The 22,879-nt window shown below is 45.4% G+C and overlaps 1 protein-coding gene across 1 annotated transcript in view; it reads right to left on the bottom strand.

Moving 5' to 3' along the window:
* Window positions 1-3,802: 3,802 nt before the first annotated feature.
* Window positions 3,803-22,879, bottom strand: part of LOC124034979 (solute carrier organic anion transporter family member 3A1-like) — a 92,001-nt gene continuing 72,924 nt past the window's right edge. The window contains exons 8-10 of the mRNA XM_046348371.1: window positions 16,508-16,680; window positions 6,563-6,627; window positions 3,803-4,179 (exon numbers count right to left, since the gene is read on the bottom strand). Coding sequence (XP_046204327.1) covers window positions 3,803-4,179; window positions 6,563-6,627; window positions 16,508-16,680 — 615 coding nt within the window. The remainder of the gene's footprint in view (window positions 4,180-6,562; window positions 6,628-16,507; window positions 16,681-22,879) is intronic.

The raw sequence follows: 22,879 nt of genomic DNA, 5'->3' as shown, positions 1-22,879 counted from the left end.
TATAACCTGGTCCTACTATAACCTGGTCCTACTATAACCTGGTCCTACTATAACCTGGTCCTACTATAACCTGGTCCTACTATAACCTGGTCCTACTATAACCTGGTCCTACTATAACCTGGTCCTACTATAACCTGGTCCTACTATAACCTGGTCCTACTATAACCTGGTCCTACTATAACCTGGTCCTACTATAACCTGGTCCTACTATAACCTGGTCCCTATAACCTGGTCCTACTATAACCTGGTCCTACTATAACCTGGTCCTACTATAACCTGGTCCTACTATAACCTGGTCCTACTATAACCTGGTCCTACTATAACCTGGTCCTACTATAACCTGGTCCTACTATAACCTGGTCCTACTATAACCTGGTCCTACTATAACCTGGTCCTACTATAACCTGGTCCTACTATAACCTGGTCCTACTATAACCTGGTCCTACTATAACCTGGTCCTACTATAACCTGGTCCTACTATAACCTGGTCCTACTATAACCTGGTCCTACTATAACCTGGTCCTACTATAACCTGGTCCTACTATAACCTGGTCCTACTATAACCTGGTCCTACTATAACCTGGTCCTACTATAACCTGGTCCTACTATAACCTGGTCCTACTATAACCTGGTCCTACTATAACCTGGTCCTACTATAACCTGGTCCTACTATAACCTGGTCCTACTATAACCTGGTCCTATTTTAACCTGGTCCTACTATAACCTGGTCCTACTATAACCTGGTCCTACTATAACCTGGTCCTACTATAACCTGGTCCTACTATAACCTGGTTCTACTATAACCTTGATAAAGGATAAATATATCAAATGTTTTAGTGGTAGATAGCTCGACAGATAAGTACATGTTATGTTTTTGAAGCATAACATATTAAAATCGAATGTAAGTTTTACTAAAAACTAAAAGTCAGACTTCTTTTTGTGAGACCTAACTGTGTGACCGGGTCAGTATTTGACCGTTATCCATGAGAGAACTGTTTAGTCTTGGTCACAATGCATTTTGCGTGATAAAGTATTCTGGAACATTCTGGATCTGAAGGCCAATAACTGCTCAATATAGATGTAACCCTTGGTAAGCCATCAGCCACTCCCATGTCCGTGCAAGTAAATATATGTTTACATAAATCAGCAAGCTTTTCATCAACATAATATTATCACCTGCTTGCCACTGTTATTTAAAATATGCTTTTGGAAGTTATAGCTTTTTCTTGATGGCAAGTTATGAAAGTCTATCAAGGAAAAACATTCTAAATTAACAAATAAAATACATTCATATAAAAAGCAGAACAATATCGCTGCCAAACAGCCAGAGATATGGTTGAGCTGACAACCCTTTTCCTTGATCATGACTAGAGCCCAGAGTTATTCCTGGTTAGAAAAGCTCCTGGAAAACTCATGAAAACGGCGTTTTAAAAGACCAATCAGAAGGTAAGGTGTTGAGTGTCCAAACAGTTGAACTACTGATCTCTGTCTGAATCGTGTGCAGTGATGTCCACAGATTGACTAACACCACAGTGAATGAAGTAAAGGGATCAGTGATATGTCGTGCCAGAACATTCTAGACTTCTTCTATAAATATCACTATCTTCAATATATCTTTAACTCTAACTAGGTTTGCAAAACTAGTAAAATTACTACGTTTTCCAGAAATCCTACTTGGAAGGTTCCCAGAATCAGGGTGGAATAAGCAGGAAATGTGGAATCCTTCACCTAGGATCTCTGGAAAACCATGGAAGTTGGGGAAAATTACTGAATTCTGCAACCCTATCTCCAACTCATCTGTGGTGGAACTCTAACCTGCTAATCCACTAGCCTGCTGGTAAACCTGTCTACCATCTGTTGTGGAACTCTAACCTGCTAACCCACTAGCCTGCTGGTAAACCTGTCTACCATCTGTGGTGGAACTCTAACCTGCTAACCCACCAGCCTGCTGGTAAACCTGTCTACCATCTGTGGTGGAACTCTAACCTGCTAACGCACTAGCCTGCTGGTAAACCTGTCTATCATCTGTGGTGGAACTCTAACCTGCTAACCCACTAGCCTGCTGGTAAACCTGTCTATCATCTGTGGTGGAACTCTAACCTGCTAACCCACTAGCCTGCTTGTAAACCTGTCTATCATCTGTGGTGGAACTCTAACCTGCTAACCCACTAGCCTGCTGGTAAACCTGTCTATCATCTGTGGTGGAACTCTAACCTGCTAACCCACTAGCCTGCTGGTAAACCTGTCTATCATCTGTGGTGGAACTCTAACCTGCTAACCCACTAGCCTGCTGGTAAACCTGTCTATCATCTGTGGTGGAACTCTAACCTGCTAATCCACTAGCCTGCTGGTAAACCTGTCTATCATCTGTGGTGGAACTCTAACCTGCTAACCCACTAGCCTGCTGGTAAACCTGTCTACCATCTGTTGTGGAACTCTAACCTGCTAGCCCACTAGCCTGCTGGTAAACCTGTCTATCATCTGTGGTGGAACTCTAACCTGCTAACCCACTAGCCTGCTGGTAAACCTGTCTACCATCTGTGGTGGAACTCTAACCTGCTAACCCACTAGCCTGCTGGTAAACCTGTCTATCATCTGTGGTGGAACTCTAACCTGCTAACCCACTAGCCTGCTGGTAAACCTGTCTATCATCTGTGGTGGAACTCTAACCTGCTAACCCACTAGCCTGCTGGTAAACCTGTCTATCATCTGTGGTGGAACTCTAATCTGCTAACCCACTAGCCTGCTGGTAAACCTGTCTATCATCTGTGGTGGAACTCTAACCTGCTAACCCACTAGCCTGCTGGTAAACCTGTCTACCATCTGTGGTGGAACTCTAACCTGCTAACCCACTAGCCTGCTGGTAAACCTGTCTATCATCTGTGGTGGAACTCTAACCTGCTAACCCACTAGCCTGCTGGTAAACCTGTCTACCATCTGTGGTGGAACTCTAACCTGCTAACCCACTAGCAAACCTGTCTGTCAAATGAAACATTGGTTTAATGGCAGGTTCAACTAGCCCCTCCTTTAAGAGGATGGACTAGGACCAAACAACCAGTCAGAATAAAAAGACAATCATAAGCCGAAATCATTCAGATGATCTAGTGGGGATGCTATGTTCATTGGGACTGGTTGGAACTGAAAGAGATGTCCTATGATATGTAGAGCTGAGGAGAACAGACACTCTGAGGTGGATCAGGTCAGGACTGACCCTGTCTATCTGCACCCAGAGAGGACAACACATGACAGACGACAACAACTCCACCTCCTGTGGCCCTGACAAAAACCACTGAATTCTACCCAGCCAGTACTACCACTGTGTAGTCTGGCTCAGAACAATCATCCCAGGAGGAGACCTGTTAATGTGGATAAAACTGATCAGAAATGTCTATTAAAGACCAAAATAAAGATTGAATAGTAGTGTGTTGTGATGGCAACAGCAGTCAGCCAGCAAGCCAGCCAGTTAGCTTGCCAGTCAGCCAGCCAGCCAGTTAGCTTGCCAGTCAGCCAGCCAGCCAGTTAGCTTGCCAGTCAGCCAGCCAGTTAGCTTGCCAGTCAGGCAGCCAGCCAGGCAGCCAGCCAGTCAGCCAGCTTGCCAGTCAGGCAGCCAGCCAGTAGGTTAGCTTGCCAGTCAGGCAGCCAGCCAGTAGATTAGCTTGCCAGTCAGGCAGCCAGCCAGTCAGCCAGCTTGCCAGTCAGGCAGTCATCCAGCTTGCCAGTTAGTTAGCTTGCCAGTCAGGCAGTCAGCCAGCTTGCCAGTCAGGCAGCCAGCCAGTTAGTCATCCCCCGGGTCTTGGAGAAACTATAAAACAGACTCCATGTTATAACTCATCCCTGGTTCCTCCAGGTTATATATAAACGTTGTCCGGTTGCCTGGGTTCTGGGTGATCTCCTTGCCCAGGTTGTCCAGAGTCACGTTGGAGGCAAACAGCTGGGTGGGACTCAGGTAGCCTTCACGGTTCTTAATGTATTTCTTATAGTTGGTCCGGAGACACTGCCAAGTGGTGGTGTAAAGGATGAAGGCGGTGGACTTGAGAGCGATGGCGATACTCACGTAGAGGTGTCGATAGGCCACGTTGTCGTACAGCATGCAGGCTCCCTTGTCTCCACAGACTGTGGACCAGAACAGGCAGGTGGAGTCGATGCCCATGCCGAAGATCAGAGGGGGAGGGATGAAACCTGGGAGGAGAGGGAACATGGATCAGACATTAGACCCAAACCTTAGATGCTGTGATTGTCTGGTTTGCTTGGTTCATTGTGGCTTGAAAATGCAAACAATAGATCAGCCATCATACTTAAACACATACAGTATAGCTAACATTACATTGAATGGATTCAGCTTGGTTTGTATTGTACATAAACAATGGAGTAAAAGCCATGTTATTGATGACAGTGATCTCCTACCTAGTACTCTCAGGCCCAGAAACATGTTATTGATGACAGTCGTCTCCTACCTAGTAGTCTCATGCCCAGAAACATGTTATTGATGACAGTGATCTCCTACCGAGTAGTCTCAGGCCCAGAAACATGTTATTGATGACAGTGATCTCCTACCTAGTAGTCTCAGGCCCAGAAACATGTTATTGATGACAGTGATCTCCTACCTAGTAGTCTCAGGCCCAGAAACATGTTATTGATGACAGTGATCTCCTACCTAGTAGTCTCAGGCCCAGAAACATGTTATTGATGACAGTGATCTCCTACCTAGTAGTCTCAGGCCCAGAAACATGTTATCGATGACAGTGATCTCCTACCACGTAGTCTCAGGCCCAGAAACATGTTATTGATGACAGTGATCTCCTACCTAGTAGTCTCAGGCCCAGAAACATGTTATTGATGACAGTGATCTCCTACCTAGTAGTCTCAGGCCCAGAAACATGTTATTGATGACAGTGATCTCCTACCTAGTAGTCTCAGGCCCAGAAACATGTTACAGTGATCTCCTACCTATAGTCTCAGGCCCAGAAACATGTTATCGATGACAGTGATCTCCTACCACGTAGTCTCAGGCCCAGAAACATGTTATTGATGACAGTGATCTCCTACCTAGTAGTCTCAGGCCCAGAAACATGTTATTGATGACAGTCATCTCCTACATAGTAGTCTCAGGCCCAGAAACATGTTATTGATGACAGTGATCTACTACCTAGTAGTCTCAGGCCCAGAAACATGTTACAGTGATCTCCTACCTAGTAGTCTCAGGCCCAGAAACATGTTATCGATGACAGTGATCTCCTACCACGTAGTCTCAGGCCCAGAAACATGTTATTGATGACAGTGATCTCCTACCTAGTAGTCTCAGGCCCAGAAACATGTTATTGATGACAGTCATCTCCTACCTAGTAGTCTCAGGCCCAGAAACATGTTATTGATGACAGTGATCTCCTCTACCTAGGATAGGATAAGTAATCCTTCTCACCCCCCCCCTTTAAGATTTAGATGCACTATTGTAAAGTGACTGTTCTACTGGATGTCATAAGGTGAATGCACCAATTTGTAAGTCGCTCTGGATAAGAGCGTCTGCTAAATGACTTAAATGTAAATGTAAATGTTATTGATGACAGTCGTCTCCTACCTAGTAGTCTCAGGCCCAGAAACATGTTATTGATGACAGTGATCTCCTACCTAGTAGTCTCAGGCCCAGAAACATGTTATCGATGACAGTGATCTCCTACCACGTAGTCTCAGGCCCAGAAACATGTTATTGATGACAGTGATCTCCTACCTAGTAGTCTCAGGCCCAGAAACATGTTATTGATGACAGTCATCTCCTACATAGTAGTCTCAGGCCCAGAAACATGTTATTGATGACAGTGATCTACTACCACGTAGTCTCAGGCCCAGAAACATGTTATTGATGACAGTGATCTCCTACCTAGTAGTCTCAGGCCCAGAAACATGTTATTGATGACAGTCATCTCCTACCTAGTAGTCTCAGGCCCAGAAACATGTTATTGATGACAGTGATCTCCTCTACCTAGGATAGGATAAGTAATCCTTCTCACCCCCCCTCCTTTAAGATTTAGATGCACTATTGTAAAGTGACTGTTCTACTGGATGTCATAAGGTGAATGCACCAATTTGTAAGTCGCTCTGGATAAGAGCGTCTGCTAAATGACTTAAATGTAAATGTAAATGTTATTGATGACAGTCGTCTCCTACCTAGTAGTCTCAGGCCCAGAAACATGTTATTGATGACAGTGATCTCCTACCTAGTAGTCTCAGGCCCAGAAACATGTTATTGATGACAGTCGTCTCCTACCTAGTAGTCTCAGGCCCAGAAACATGTTATTGATGACAGTCATCTCCTACCTAGTAGTCTCAGGCCCAGAAACATGTTATTGATGACAGTGATCTCCTACCTAGTAGTCTCAGGTCCAGAAACATGTTATTGATGACAGTCATCTCCTACCTAGTAGTCTCAGGCCCAGAAACATGTTATTGATGACAGTGATCTCCTACCCAGTAGTCCCAGGCCCAGAAACATGTTATTGATGACAGTCGTCTCCTACCTAGTAGTGTCAGGCCCAGAAACATGTTATTGATGACAGTGATCTCCTACCTAGTAGTCTCAGGCCCAGAAACAGAACTCCAAGAGCGTAGGATTTTAGCTCAGGGCTCACTGTTCTGAAACACAAAGAAACACACTATAGAAAGCAGTCAAAATGTACAGCAGCAAGCCGTTACAGCAGCAGCATAGTAACAGCAGCATAGTAACAGCAGCAAGCTGTTACAGCAGCAGCATAGTAACAGCAGCATAGTAACAGCAGCATAGTAACAGCAGCATAGTAACAGCAGCATAGTAACAGCAGCAAGCCGTTACAGCAGCAGCATAGTAACAGCAGCAAGCCGTTACAGCAGCAGCATAGTAACAGCAGCATAGTAACAGTAGCATAGTAACAGCAGCATAGTAACAGCAGTATAGTAACAGCAGCATAGTAACAGCAGTATAGTAACTGCAGCATAGTAACAGCAGCATAGTAACAGCAGCAAGCCGTTACAGCAGCAGCATAGTAACAGCAGCATAGTAACAGCAGCATAGTAACAGCAGCAAGCCATTACAGCAGCATAGTAACAGCAGCATAGTAACAGCAGCATAGTAACAGCAGCAAGCCGTTACAGCAGCAGCATAGTAACAGCAGCATAGTAACAGCAGTATAGTAACAGCAGCATAGTAACAGCAGTATAGTAACAGCAGCATAGTAACAGCAGCATAGTAACAGCAGCAAGCCATTACAGCAGCATAGTAACAGCAGCATAGTAACAGCAGCATAGTAACAGCAGCAGGCCATTACAGCAGCATAGTAACAGCAGCATAGTAACAGCAGCATAGTAACAGCAGCAAGCCATTACAGCAGCATAGTAACAGCAGCATAGTAACAGCAGCAAGCCATTACAGCAGCATAGTAACAGCAGCATAGTAACAGCAGCAAGCCATTACAGCAGCATAGTAACAGCAGCATAGTAACAGCAGCATAGTAACAGCAGCATAGTAACAGCAGCAGGCCATTACAGCAGCAGAGTAACAGCAGCATAGTAACAGCAGCATAGTAACAGCAGCATAGTAACAGCAGCATAGTAACAGCAGCATAGTAACAGCAGCATAGTAACAGCAGCAAGCCGTTACAGCAGCAGCATAGTAACAGCAGCATAGTAACAGCAGCATAGCCATTACAGCAGCATAACAGCAGCATAGTAACAGCAGCATAGTAACAGCAGCATAGTAACAGCAGCAAGCCATTACAGCAGCATAGTAACAGCAGCATAGTAACAGCAGCATAGTAACACCCTCTCCGAGTTGGGCATCTCCGGCGCAGCCCACGCTTGGATTGCGTCCTACCTGACAGGTCGCTCCTACCAGGTGGCGTGGCGAGAATGTGTCTCCTCACCACGCGCTCTCACCACTGGTGTCCCCAGGGCTCTGTTCTTGGCCCTCTCCTATTCTCGCTATACACCAAGTCACTTGTAACTGTCATAACCTCACATGGTCTCTCTTATCATTGCTATGCAGATGACACACAATTAATCTTCTCCTTTCCCCCTTCTGATGACCAGGTGGCAATCGCATCTCTGCATGTCTGGCAGACATATCAGTGTGGATGACGGATCACCACCTCAAGCTGAACCTCGGCAGACGGAGCTGCTCTTCCTCCCGGGAAGGACTGCCCGTTCCATGATCTCGCCATCACGGTTGACAACTCCATTGTGTCCTCCTCCCAGAGCGCCAAGAACCTTGGCGTGATCCTGGACAACACCCTGTCGTTCTCAACTAACATCAAGGCGGTGGCCCGTTCCTGTAGGTTCATGCTCTACAACATCCGCAGAGTACGACCCTGCCTCACACAGGAAGCGGCGCAGGTCCTAATCCAGGCACTTGTCATCTCCCGTCTGGATTACTGCAACTCGCTGTTGGCTGGGCTCCCTGCCTGTGCCATTAAACCCCTTCAACTCATCCAGAACGCCGCAGCCCGTCTGGTGTTCAACCTTCCCAAGTTCTCTCACGTCACCCCGCTCCTCCGTTCTCTCCACTGGCTTCCAGTTGAAGCTCGCATCCGCTAACAAGACCATGGTGCTTGCCTACGGAGCTGTGAGGGGAACGGCACCTCAGTACCTCCAGGCTCTGATCAGGCCCTACACCCAAACAAGGGCACTGCGTTCATCCACCTCTGGCCTGCTCGCCTCCCTACCACTGAGGAAGTACAGCCCCCGCTCAGCCCAGTCAAAACTGTTCGCTGCCCTGGCCCCCCAATGGTGGAACAAACTCCCTCACGACGCCAGGACAGCGGAGTCAATCACCACCTTCCGGAGACACCTGAAACCCCACCTCTTTAAGGAATACCTAGGATAGGTTAAGTAATCCCTCTCACCCCACCCCCCCTAAGTTTTAGATGCACTATTGTTAAGTGACTGTCCCACTGGATGTCATAAGGTGAATGCACCAATTTGTAAGTCGCTCTGGATAAGAGCGTCTGCTAAATGACTTAAATGTAAATGTAAGTAACAGCAGCAAGCCATTACAGCAGCATAGTAACAGCAGCATAGTAACAGCAGCATAGTAACAGCAGCAGGCCATTACAGCAGCATAGTAACAGCAGCATAGTAACAGCAGCATAGTAACAGCAGCATAGTAACAGCAGCAAGCCATTACAGCAGCATAGTAACAGCAGCATAGTAACAGCAGCATAGTAACAGCAGCAAGCCGTTACAGCAGCAGCATAGTAACAGCAGCATAGTAACAGCAGTATAGTAACAGCAGCATAGTAACAGCAGTATAGTAACAGCAGCATAGTAACAGCAGCATAGTAACAGCAGCAAGCCATTACAGCAGCATAGTAACAGCAGCATAGTAACAGCAGCATAGTAACAGCAGCATAGTAACAGCAGCAAGCCATTACAGCAGCATAGTAACAGCAGCATAGTAACAGCAGCATAGTAACAGCAGCAGGCCATTACAGCAGCATAGTAACAGCAGCATAGTAACAGCAGCAAGCCATTACAGCAGCATAGTAACAGCAGCATAGTAACAGCAGCATAGTAACAGCAGCAGGCCATTACAGCAGCATAGTAACAGCAGCATAGTAACAGCAGCATAGTAACAGCAGCAAGCCATTACAGCAGCATAGTAACAGCAGCATAGTAACAGCAGCAAGCCATTACAGCAGCATAGTAACAGCAGCATAGTAACAGCAGCAAGCCATTACAGCAGCATAGTAACAGCAGCATAGTAACAGCAGCATAGTAACAGCAGCATAGTAACAGCAGCATAGTAACAGCAGCAGAGTAACAGCAGCATAGTAACAGCAGCATAGTAACAGCAGCATAGTAACAGCAGCATAGTAACAGCAGCATAGTAACAGCAGCATAGCCATTACAGCAGCATAGTAACAGCAGCATAGTAACAGCAGCAAGCCATTACAGCAGCATAGTAACAGCAGCATAGTAACAGCAGCATAGTAACAGCAGCAAGCCATTACAGCAGCATAGTAACAGCAGCATAGTAACAGCAGCATAGTAACAGCAGCAAGCCATTACAGCAGCATAGTAACAGCAGCATAGTAACAGCAGCATAGTAACAGCAGCATAGTAACAGCAGCAGGCCATTACAGCAGCATAGTAACAGCAGCATAGTAACAGCAGCATAGTAACAGCAGCAAGCCGTTACAGCAGCAGCATAGTAACAGCAGCATAGTAACAGCAGCATAGTAACAGCAGCATAGTAACAGCAGTATAGTAACAGCAGCATAGTAACAGCAGCATAGTAACAGCAGCAAGCCATTACAGCAGCATAGTAACAGCAGCATAGTAACAGCAGCATAGTAACAGCAGCATAGTAACAGCAGCAAGCCATTACAGCAGCATAGTAACAGCAGCATAGTAACAGCAGCATAGTAACAGCAGCAGGCCATTACAGCAGCATAGTAACAGCAGCATAGTAACAGCAGCAAGCCATTACAGCAGCATAGTAACAGCAGCATAGTAACAGCAGCATAGTAACAGCAGCAGGCCATTACAGCAGCATAGTAACAGCAGCATAGTAACAGCAGCATAGTAACAGCAGCAAGCCATTACAGCAGCATAGTAACAGCAGCATAGTAACAGCAGCAAGCCATTACAGCAGCATAGTAACAGCAGCATAGTAACAGCAGCAAGCCATTACAGCAGCATAGTAACAGCAGCATAGTAACAGCAGCATAGTAACAGCAGCATAGTAACAGCAGCAGGCCATTACAGCAGCATAGTAACAGCAGCATAGTAACAATAATAGTAATATAGCATTTAGTAACGCTTTTATCCAAAGCCATTACAGTCAGCATACATTCTACGATAACAACATTAGACCATTAGACCATAACAACATTAGCATTAGACCATAACAACATTAGACCATTAGACAGCATAACAACATTAGACCATAACAGCAGACCATAGTAATAACAGCATTAGACCATAACAACATAGTAACAACATTAGACCAGCAGCATAGTAACAACATTAGACCATAACAACATTAGCATTAGACCATAACAGCAGACCATAGTAACAACAACATTAGACCATAACAACATTAGACCATAACAACATTAGACCATTAGATCATAACAACATTAGATCATAACAACATTAGATCATAACAACATTAGACCATTAGACCATAACAACAGCATAACAACATTAGACCATAACAACAAGACCATTAGCAGCATAGTAACAGCAGCATAGTAACATTAGACCATAACAACATTAGATCATAAGCAATAGACCATACAGCAGCATAGTAACAGCAGCATAGTAACAACATTAGACCATACAGCAGCATTAGACCATAACAGCAGCATAGTAACAGCCATAACAACATTAGACCATAACATTAGCAGCATAGTAACACCATAACAACAGCAGCATTAGACCATAACAGCATTAGAGCCATAACAAGCATAGTAACAGCAGCATAGTAACAACATTGCACCATAACAACATTAGACCATAACAACATTAGCATTATCATAACAACATTAGTAACAGCAGATAGTAACAACATTAGACCATTAGACCATAACAACATTAGACCATTAGATCATAACAACATTAGCATCATAACAGCAGCATAGATCATAACAGCAGACCATAGTCATAACAGCATTAGATCATACAGCAGCATAGACCATAACAACATTAGATCATAACAGCATTAGTAACAGCAGCATAGTAACAGCATTAGATCATAACAGCATTAGAGTAACAGCAGCATAGTAACAACATAGTAACAGCAGCATAGTAACAGCAGCATAGTAACAGCAGCATAGTAACAGAAGCATAGTAACAGCAGCAGGCCATTACAGCAGCATAGTAACAGCAGCATAGTAACAGCAGCAAGCCATTACAGCAGCATAGTAACAGCAGCAAGCCATTACAGCAGCATAGTAACAGCAGCAAGCCATTACAGCAGCATAGTAACAGCAGCATAGTAACAGCAGCATAGTAACAGCAGCAAGCCATTACAGCAGCATAGTAACAGCAGCATAGTAACAGCAGCAAGCCATTACAACAGCATAGTAACAGCAGCATAGTAACAGCAGCATAGTAACAGCAGCAAGCCATTACAGCAGCATAGTAACAGCAGCAAGCCATTACAGCAGCATAGTAACAGCAGCAAGCCATTACAGCAGCATAGTAACAGCAGCATAGTAACAGCAGCATAGTAACAGCAGCATAGTAACAGCAGCAAGCCATTACAGCAGCATAGTAACAGCAGCATAGTAACAGCAGCAAGCCATTACAGCAGCATAGTAACAGCAGCATAGTAACAGCAGCATAGTAACAGCAGCATAGTAACATCAGCAGTAAGCATCATGTGGGAATAAAGGGATATTCATGATAGAATAAAGTGTAAGAGACCTGATGTGAACTGTTACAGGCTTTGATTGGACCATTTCTGCTTTGGAGTTAGACTTTAGCACAGATTGGTTTCACATCCTTAGTCAGTATGTGTTATACCTGTTCTGGTTGTCACCTCGTTAGTCAGTATGTGTTACACCTGTTCTGGTTGTCACCTCGTTAGTCAGTATGTGTTACACCTGTTCTGGTTGTCACCTCGTTAGTCAGTATGTGTTACACCTGTTCTGGTTGTCACCTCGTTAGTCAGTATGTGTTACACCTGTTCTGGTTGTCACCTCGTTAGTCAGTATGTGTTACACCTGTTCTGGTTGTCACCTCGTTAGTCAGTATGTGTTACACCTGTTCTGGTTGTCACCTCGTTAGTCAGTATGTGTTACACCTGTGCTGGTGTCATCTCGTTAGTGGGAAGGTGTTTATACTGTGCTGGCCCAGGTGTTATTTAAGAGTGTCTGGCCCAGGTGTTATTTAAGAGTTTCTGACCCAGGTGTTATTTAAGAGTGTCTGGCCCAGGTGTTATTTAAGAGTGTCTGGCCCAGGTGTTATTTAAGAGTGTCTGGCCCAGGTGTTATTTAAGAGTGTCTGGCCCAGGTGTTATTTAAGAGTGTCTGGCCCAGGTGTTATTTAAGAGTGTCTGGCCCAGGTGTTATTTAAGAGTGCCTGACCCAGGTGTTATTTAAGAGTGTCTGGCCCAGGTGTTATTTAAGAGTGTCTGGCCCAGGTGTTATTTAAGAGTGTCTGGCCCAGGTGTTATTTAAGAGTGTCTGGCCCAGGTGTTATTTAAGAGTGTCTGGCCCAGGTGTTATTTAAGAGTGTCTGGCCCAGGTGTTATTTAAGAGTGCCTGACCCAGGTGTTATTTAAGAGTGTCTGGCCCAGGTGTTATTTAAGAGTGTCTGGCCCAGGTGTTATTTAAGAGTGTCTGGCCCAGGTGTTATTTAAGAGTGTCTGGCCCAGGTGTTATTTAAGAGTGTCTGGCCCAGGTGTTATTTAAGAGTGTCTGGCCCAGGTGTTATTTAAGAGTGTCTGGCCCAGGTGTTATTTAAGAGTGTCTGGCCCAGGTGTTATTTAAGAGTGTCTGGCCCAGGTGTTATTTAAGAGTGTCTGGCCCAGGTGTTATTTAAGAGTGTCTGGCCCAGGTGTTATTTAAGAGTGTCTGGCCCAGGTGTTATTTAAGAGTGCCTGGCCCAGGTGTTATTTAAGAGTGTCTGGCCCAGGTGTTATTTAAGTGTGTCTGGCCCAGTGCTCCAGTTGTCTTGAGAGATGTGAGGAGTTAACACCTGTAGTTGGCTCCCAATCTGATTTCTAGAAAAACATCCTTTATCTGATTTCATTGGTTTAGTATTGCACCACCTTTTTGGTTTGCTTCCTGTCTTTAAGTTTGGTGGGGGTTTTTCGTTGCCTCTTCTTGGGGAAATTTAGTGGGCTCTCATGGTGGGTGTCTTTTAGGTTCCAGTTGTTGTTGCTAGTCAACTGTCAGTGGACACCCCCATGAGTGTCTTTCAGAACCCCTCCTAAAACCTGTTTGGTTCTGGTTGGTGTCAGTGACTCTTTGTTCGTTCCCCTTCTGTTTGAGGAACATTATTTGGCTTTCTTGCTGGGGACCAGAATGATGACATCGGGGGTTACAGGATTTCATTGATTAGGACCCTTTGACTATTGCAAATCCAGCAGCTACTCTTCCTGTGGTCCACATAACACAGGTATGTCTGAGTGGTCTAACCTGATGAGTATGATAACAGAGGGGGTCAGGGTTAGAGGTCAGGAATAGAGATGACCTGATGAGTATGATAACAGAGGGGGTCAGGGTTAGAGGTCAGGAATAGAGATGACCTGATGAGTATGATAACAGAGGGGGTCAGGGTTAGAGGTCAGGGTTAGAGGCTACCTGATGAGTATGATAACAGAGGGGTCTGGGTTAGAGGTCAGGAATAGAGATGACCTGATGAGTATGATAACAGAGGGGGTCTGGGTTAGAGGTCAGGGTTAGAGTTCAGGGATAGAGATGACCTGATGAGTATGATAACAGAGGGGGTCTGGGTTAGGGTCAGGGTTAGAGTTCAGGGATAGAGATTAGAGGTCAGGGGGGTTAGAGGTCAGGTCAGGAATAGAGATGACCTGATGAGTATGATAACAGAGGGGTCTGGGTTAGAGGTTTTTAGTTTATTTTATTTTTACAGGGACAGTGCACATTAATCAACGTTTCAGTAAAAGTGCCGGTTTTAGCCAGCCGGCTAATTTTCAACCACAGTCCCTGGGCAGGTTATTAAAAACAATTACAATATAGACAATAGCACCATAGAACAAGCAAGACATAGCAACATAGGACAAGCAAGACATAGCATACAGACAGAGCAACATAGAACAAAAAGCAGCAAAACAAAATTCATAAAAGCAACAAAGTGTTTCCACACCTCACAAGCTACAGACAACAGACAACATGGAAAGCGGCAACACACAGCTAGGGACCATGTTCACAAATCTGATTGACCTTTAGCCAGGTCTTCAAGCATTTTGTGAAAGTGTGATATGTGGTGCAGTTATGTGTGTCTGATGGCAGTGTATTCCAGACATGGGAAGCTCTCACAGAGAATGCAGATTTACTAAAGGTGCTTTTCCTTAGGGGAACTATACAGTCACCTCTCATGGCAGACCTTGTGGATCTGCTGCCATATGTCTGGGTTTTCTGTTTAACAAAAATATTGAGTGGAGGGGGAGCCAGGCCATTAAGGATCTTGAATACAAGACATGCGTCGGTGTATTGCACAAGATTTTCCCAACTCAAGAGTTCATGTTTTCTAAGGATGTGACAATGATGATGGCTATTGGGCTTCCTATCAAGCACTTTGAGAGCCTGTTTGTAGACAGACTGAATAGGTTTTAATGTTGTACAGCAAGCTTGGGCCCAACTAGACAAGCAGTATGTTAAGTGGGGAGTATCATAGAATTGAAGAACAGTTTTGCTACCTCTGTAGTCAAACAATTTCGTATAAATCGGAAATTAGCTAGGTTGAATTTGGTTATTTGAATTACCTTTTCACATGCTTTTTAAAAGAGAGGTTGGAATAAAGTATGATGCCAAGGTACTTAAAATTGGATACCACCTGGAGCTTCTCCCCTGACACATAGACATCTGGTCAGGGTTAGAGTTCAGGGATAGAGATGACCTGATGAGTATGATAACAGAGGGGGTCTGGGATAGAGGTCAGGGTTAGAGTTCAGGGATAGAGATGACCTGATGAGTATGATAACAGAGGGGTCTGGGATAGAGGTCAGGGTTAGAGTTCAGGGATAGAGATGACCTGATGAGTATGATAACAGAGGGGGTCTGGGAGGTCAGGGTTAGAGTTCAGGGATAGAGATGACCTAGAGGAGGGTTAGAGTTCAGGGATAGAGATGACCTGATGAGTATGATAACAGAGGGGTCTGGGATAGAGGTCAGGGTTAGAGTTCAGGGATAGAGATGACCTGATGAGTATGATAACAGAGGGGTCTGGGATAGAGGTCAGGGTTAGAGGTCAGGGATAGAGATGACCTGATGAGTATGATAACAGAGGGGGTCTGGGTTAGAGGTCAGGGATAGAGATGACCTGATAAGTATGATAACAGAGGGGGTCTGGGTTAGAGGTCAGGGAGTATGATAACAGAGGGGGTCTGGGTTAGAGGAGGTCAGGTCAGGGATAGAGGTTACCTGATAAGTATGATAACAGAGGGGGTCTGGGTTAGAGGTCAGGGATAGAGATGACCTGATAACGAGGGGGTCAGAGGTCAGGGTTAGTATGATAACAGAGGGGTCAGGGATAGAGATGACCTGATGAGTATGATAACAGAGGGGGTCTGGGTTAGAGGTCAGGGTTAGAGGCTACCTGATGAGTATGATAACAGAGGGGGTCTGGGTTAGAGGTCAGGGATAGAGATGACCTGATAACAGAGGGGGTCAGGGTTAGAGGTCAGGGATAGAGATGACCTGATGAGTATGATAACAGAGGGGGTCTGGGTTAGAGGTCAGGGTTAGAGGCTACCTGATGAGTATGATAACAGAGGGGGTCTGGGCCAGAGGTCTGGGCCAGAGGTCAGGGTTAGAGGTCAGGGTTAGAGGTTAGGGTTAGAGGTTACCTGATAAGTATGACGACGGAGGGTGTCTGGGCCATGGCTCCGATCATGCTGCACACACAGATGACACAAAGGAAGGTGATAAAGGCCTGTCGGCAGCCTGGACTGGGACATTTCCCCGGCAACGCCACCGACTCCTCCTCCTTACTGCTGATACACATACAGCTGGTCAGGTTCTGGAGGAGGACAGGAGAGGTTATCACCTATCGATAGACAGCTGGTTCTGGAGGAGGACAGGAGAGGTTATCACCTATAGATAGACAGCTGGTTCTGGAGGACAGGAGAGGTTATCACCTATAGATAGACAGCTGGTTCTGGATGACATGAGAGGATATCACCTATAGATAGACAGCTGGTTCTGGAGGACATGAGAGGATATCACCTATAGATAGACAGCTGGTTCTGGAGGAGGACAGGAGAGGTTATCACCTATAGATAGACAGCTGGTTCTGGAGGACATGAGAGGATATCACCTATAGATAGACAGCTGGTTCTGGAGGACATGAGAGGATATCACCTATAGATAGACAGTTGGTTCTGGAGGAGGACAGGAGAGGATATCACCTATAGATAGACAGCTGGTTCTGGAGGACATGAGAGGATATCACCTATAGATAGACAGCTGGTTCTGGAGGACATGAGAGGATATCACCTATAGATAGACAGTTGGTTCTGGAGGAGGACAGGAGAGGATATCACCTATAGATAGACAGTTGGTTCTGGAGGAGGACAGGAGAGGATATCACCTATAGATAGACAGTTGGTTCTGGAGGAGGACAGGAGAGGATATCACCTATAGATAGACAGTTGGTTCTGGAGGACATGAGAGGATATCACCTATAGATAGACAGCTGGTTCTGGAGGAGGACATGAGAGGATATCACCTATAGATAGACAGTTGGTTCTGGAGGAGGACAGGAGAGGATATCACCTATAGATAGACAGTTGGTTCTGGAGGAGGACATGAGAGGATATCACCTATAGATAGACAGTTGGTTCTGGAGGACATGAGAGGATATCACCTATAGATAGACAGTTGGTTCTGGAGGAGGACAGGAGAGGATATCACCTATAGATAGACAGTTGGTTCTGGAGGAGGACAGGAGAGGATATCACCTATAGATAGACAGTTGGTTCTGGAGGAGGACAGGAGAGGATATCACCTATAGATAGACAGCTGGTTCTGGAGGACAGGAGAGGATATCACCTATAGATAGACAGTTGGTTCTGGAGGAGGACAGGAGAGGATATCACCTATAGATAGACAGTTGGTTCTGGAGGAGGACATGAGAGGATATCACCTATAGATAGACAGCTGGTTCTGGAGGAGGACATGAGAGGATATCACCTATAGATAGACAGTTGGTTCTGGAGGACATGAGAGGATATCACCTATAGATAGACAGCTGGTTCTGGAGGAGGACATGAGAGGATATCACCTATAGATAGACAGTTGGTTCTGGAGGACATGAGAGGATATCACCTATAGATAGACAGCTGGTTCTAGAGGACATGAGAGGATATCACCTATAGATAGACAGCTGGTTCTAGAGGACATGAGAGGATATCACCTATAGATAGACAGTTGGTTCTGGAGAGGACAGGAGAGGATATCACCTATAGATAGACAGTTGGTTCTAGGAGGACATGAGAGGATATCACCTATAGATAGACAGCTGGTTCTAGAGGACATGAGAGGATATCACCTATAGATAGACAGTTGGTTCTGGAGGAGGACAGGAGAGGATATCACCTATAGATAGACAGCTGGTTCTAGAGGACATGAGAGGATATCACCTATAGATAGACAGTTGGTTCTGGAGGAGGACAGGAGAGGATATCACCTATAGATAGACAGTTGGTTCTGGAGGAGGACAGGAGAGGATATCACCTATAGATAGACAGCTGGTTCTGGAGGAGGACATGAGAGGATATCACCTATAGATAGACAGCTGGTTCTGGAGGAGGACAGGAGAGGATATCACCTATAGATAGACATACAGCTGGTTCTGGAGGAGGACAGGAGAGGTTATCACCTATAGATAGACAGCTGGTTCTAGAGGACATGAGAGGATATCACCTATAGATAGACAGTTGGTTCTGGAGGAGGACAGGAGAGGATATCACCTATAGATAGACAGCTGGTTCTAGAGGACATGAGAGGATATCACCTATAGATAGACAGCTGGTTCTGGAGGACATGAGAGGATATCACCTATAGATAGACAGCTGGTTCTGGAGGAGGACAGGAGAGGATATCACCTATAGATAGACAGTTGGTTCTGGAGGAGGACAGGAGAGGATATCACCTATAGATAGACAGTTGGTTCTGGAGGAGGACAGGAGAGGATATCACCTATAGATAGACAGCTGGTTCTAGAGGACAGGAGAGGATATCACCTATAGATAGACAGTTGGTTCTAGAGGACATGAGAGGATATCACCTATAGATAGACAGTTGGTTCTAGAGGACATGAGAGGATATCACCTATAGATAGACAGCTGGTTCTGGAGGACATGAGAGGATATCACCTATAGATAGACAGTTGGTTCTAGGAGGACAGGAGAGGATATCACCTATAGATAGACAGTTGGTTCTGGAGGAGGACAGGAGAGGATATCACCTATAGATAGACAGTTGGTTCTGGAGGAGGACAGGAGAGGATATCACCTATAGATAGACAGCTGGTTCTAGAGGACATGAGAGGATATCACCTATAGATAGACAGTTGGTTCTAGAGGACATGAGAGGATATCACCTATAGATAGACAGTTGGTTCTAGAGGACATGAGAGGATATCACCTATAGATAGACAGTTGGTTCTAGAGGACATGAGAGGATATCACCTATAGATAGACAGTTGGTTCTAGAGGACATGAGAGGATATCACCTATAGATAGACAGTTGGTTCTAGAGGACATGAGAGGATATCACCTATAGATAGACAGTTGGTTCTAGAGGACATGAGAGGATATCACCTATAGATAGGCAGCTGGTTCTAGAGGACATGAGAGGATATCACCTATAGATAGACAGCTGGTTCTAGAGGACATGAGAGGATATCACCTATAGATAGACAGTTGGTTCTGGAGGACATGAGAGGATATCACCTATAGATAGACAGCTGGTTCTGGAGGAGGACAGGAGAGGATATCACCTATAGATAGACAGTTGGTTCTGGAGGACATGAGAGGATATCACCTATAGATAGACAGCTGGTTCTGGAGGACATGAGAGGATATCACCTATAGATAGACAGTTGGTTCTGGAGGAGGACATGAGAGGATATCACCTATAGATAGACATACAGCTGGTTCTGGAGGAGGACAGGAGAGAATATCACCTATAGATAGACAGTTGGTTCTGGAGGAGGACAGGAGAGGATATCACCTATAGATAGACAGTTGGTTCTGGAGGAGGACAGGAGAGGATATCACCTATAGATAGACAGCTGGTTCTGGAGGACATGAGAGGATATCACCTATAGATAGACAGCTGGTTCTGGAGGACATGAGAGGATATCACCTATAGATAGACATACAGCTGGTTCTGGAGGAGGACAGGAGAGGATATCACCTATAGATAGACAGTTGGTTCTGGAGGAGGACAGGAGAGGATATCACCTATAGATAGACAGCTGGTTCTGGAGGACATGAGAGGATATCACCTATAGATAGACAGTTGGTTCTAGAGGACATGAGAGGATATCACCTATAGATAGACAGCTGGTTCTAGAGGACATGAGAGGATATCACCTATAGATAGACAGTTGGTTCTGGAGGACATGAGAGGATATCACCTATAGATAGACAGCTGGTTCTGGAGGAGGACAGGAGAGGATATCACCTATAGATAGACAGTTGGTTCTGGAGGAGGACAGGAGAGGATATCACCTATAGATAGACAGTTGGTTCTGGAGGACATGAGAGGATATCACCTATAGATAGACAGCTGGTTCTGGAGGACATGAGAGGATATCACCTATAGATAGACAGTTGGTTCTGGAGGAGGACATGAGAGGATATCACCTATAGATAGACATACAGCTGGTTCTGGAGGAGGACAGGAGAGGATATCACCTATAGATAGACAGTTGGTTCTGGAGGAGGACAGGAGAGGATATCACCTATAGATAGACAGCTGGTTCTGGAGGAGGACAGGAGAGGATATCACCTATAGATAGACAGTTGGTTCTGGAGGACAGGAGAGGATATCACCTATAGATAGACAGTTGGTTCTGGAGGACAGGAGAGGATATCACCTATAGATAGACAGCTGGTTCTGGAGGAGGACAGGAGAGGATATCACCCATAGATAGACAGCTGGTTCTGGAGGACAGGAGAGGATATCACCTATAGATAGACAGCTGGTTCTGGAGGAGGACAGGAGAGGATATCACCTATAGATAGACAGCTGGTTCTGGAGGAGGACAGGAGAGGATATCACCTATAGATAGACAGCTGGTTCTGGAGGAGGACAGGAGAGGATATCACCTATAGATAGACAGCTGGTTCTAGAGGACATGAGAGGATATCACCTATAGATAGACAGCTGGTTCTGGAGGAGGACAGGAGAGGATATCACCTATAGATAGACAGCTGGTTCTGGAGGAGGACAGGAGAGGATATCACCTATAGATAGACAGCTGGTTCTAGAGGACATGAGAGGATATCACCTATAGATAGACAGCTGGTTCTAGAGGACATGAGAGGATATCACCTATAGATAGACAGCTGGTTCTAGAGGACATGAGAGGATATCACCTATAGATAGACAGCTGGTTCTAGAGGACAGGAGAGGATATCACCTATAGATAGACAGTTGGTTCTAGAGGACATGAGAGGATATCACCTATAGATAGACAGTTGGTTCTAGAGGACATGAGAGGATATCACCTATAGATAGACAGCTGGTTCTAGAGGACAGGAGAGGATATCACCTATAGATAGACAGCTGGTTCTGGAGGAGGACAGGAGAGGATATCACCCATAGATAGACAGCTGGTTCTGGAGGAGGACAGGAGAGGATATCACCTATAGATAGACAGCTGGTTCTGGAGGAGGACAGGAGAGGATATCACCTATAGATAGACAGCTGGTTCTGGAGGAGGACAGGAGAGGATATCACCTATAGATAGACAGCTGGTTCTGGAGGAGGACAGGAGAGGATATCACCTATAGATAGACAGCTGGTTCTAGAGGACATGAGAGGATATCACCTATAGATAGACAGCTGGTTCTAGAGGACATGAGAGGATATCACCTATAGATAGACAGCTGGTTCTAGAGGACATGAGAGGATATCACCTATAGATAGACAGCTGGTTCTAGAGGACAGGAGAGGATATCACCTATAGATAGACAGTTGGTTCTAGAGGACATGAGAGGATATCACCTATAGATAGACAGTTGGTTCTAGAGGACATGAGAGGATATCACCTATAGATAGACAGCTGGTTCTAGAGGACAGGAGAGGATATCACCTATAGATAGACAGCTGGTTCTGGAGGAGGACATGAGAGGATATCACCTATAGATAGACAGCTGGTTCTGGAGGAGGACAGGAGAGGATATCACCTATAGATAGACAGTTGGTTCTGGAGGAGGACAGGAGAGGATATCACCTATAGATAGACAGCTGGTTCTGGAGGAGGACATGAGAGGTTATCACCTATAGATAGACAGTTGGTTATGGAGGAGGACAGGAGAGGATATCACCTATAGATAGACAGCTGGTTCTGGAGGACAGGAGAGGTTATCACCTATAGATAGACAGCTGGTTCTGGAGGAGGACAGGAGAGGATATCACCTATAGATAGACAGCTGGTTCTGGAGGAGGACAGGAGAGGATATCACCTATAGATAGACAGCTGGTTCTGGAGGAGGACAGGAGAGGATATCACCTATAGATAGACAGCTGGTTCTGGAGGAGGACAGGAGAGGATATCACCTATAGATAGACAGCTGGTTCTGGAGGACAGGAGAGGTTATCACCTATAGATAGACAGCTGGTTCTGGAGGAGGACAGGAGAGGATATCACCTATAGATAGACAGTTGGTTCTGGAGGAGGACAGGAGAGGATATCACCCATAGATAGACAGTTGGTTCTGGAGGAGGACATGAGAGGATATCACCTATAGATAGACAGTTGGTTCTGGAGGAGGACATGAGAGGATATCACCTATAGATAGACAGTTGGTTCTGGAGGAGGACATGAGAGGATATCACCTATAGATAGACAGCTGGTTCTAGAGGACATGAGAGGATATCACCTATAGATAGACAGCTGGTTCTAGAGGACATGAGAGGATATCACCTATAGATAGACAGCTGGTTCTAGAGGACAGGAGAGGATATCACCTATAGATAGACAG

Source organism: Oncorhynchus gorbuscha, linkage group LG05 (genome assembly GCF_021184085.1).
Source record: "Oncorhynchus gorbuscha isolate QuinsamMale2020 ecotype Even-year linkage group LG05, OgorEven_v1.0, whole genome shotgun sequence".
Classification (NCBI taxonomy): Eukaryota; Metazoa; Chordata; class Actinopteri; order Salmoniformes; family Salmonidae; genus Oncorhynchus; species Oncorhynchus gorbuscha.
The sequence above is the reverse complement of the archived record's forward strand: the minus strand, read 5'-3'. Positions and strand labels throughout refer to the sequence as shown.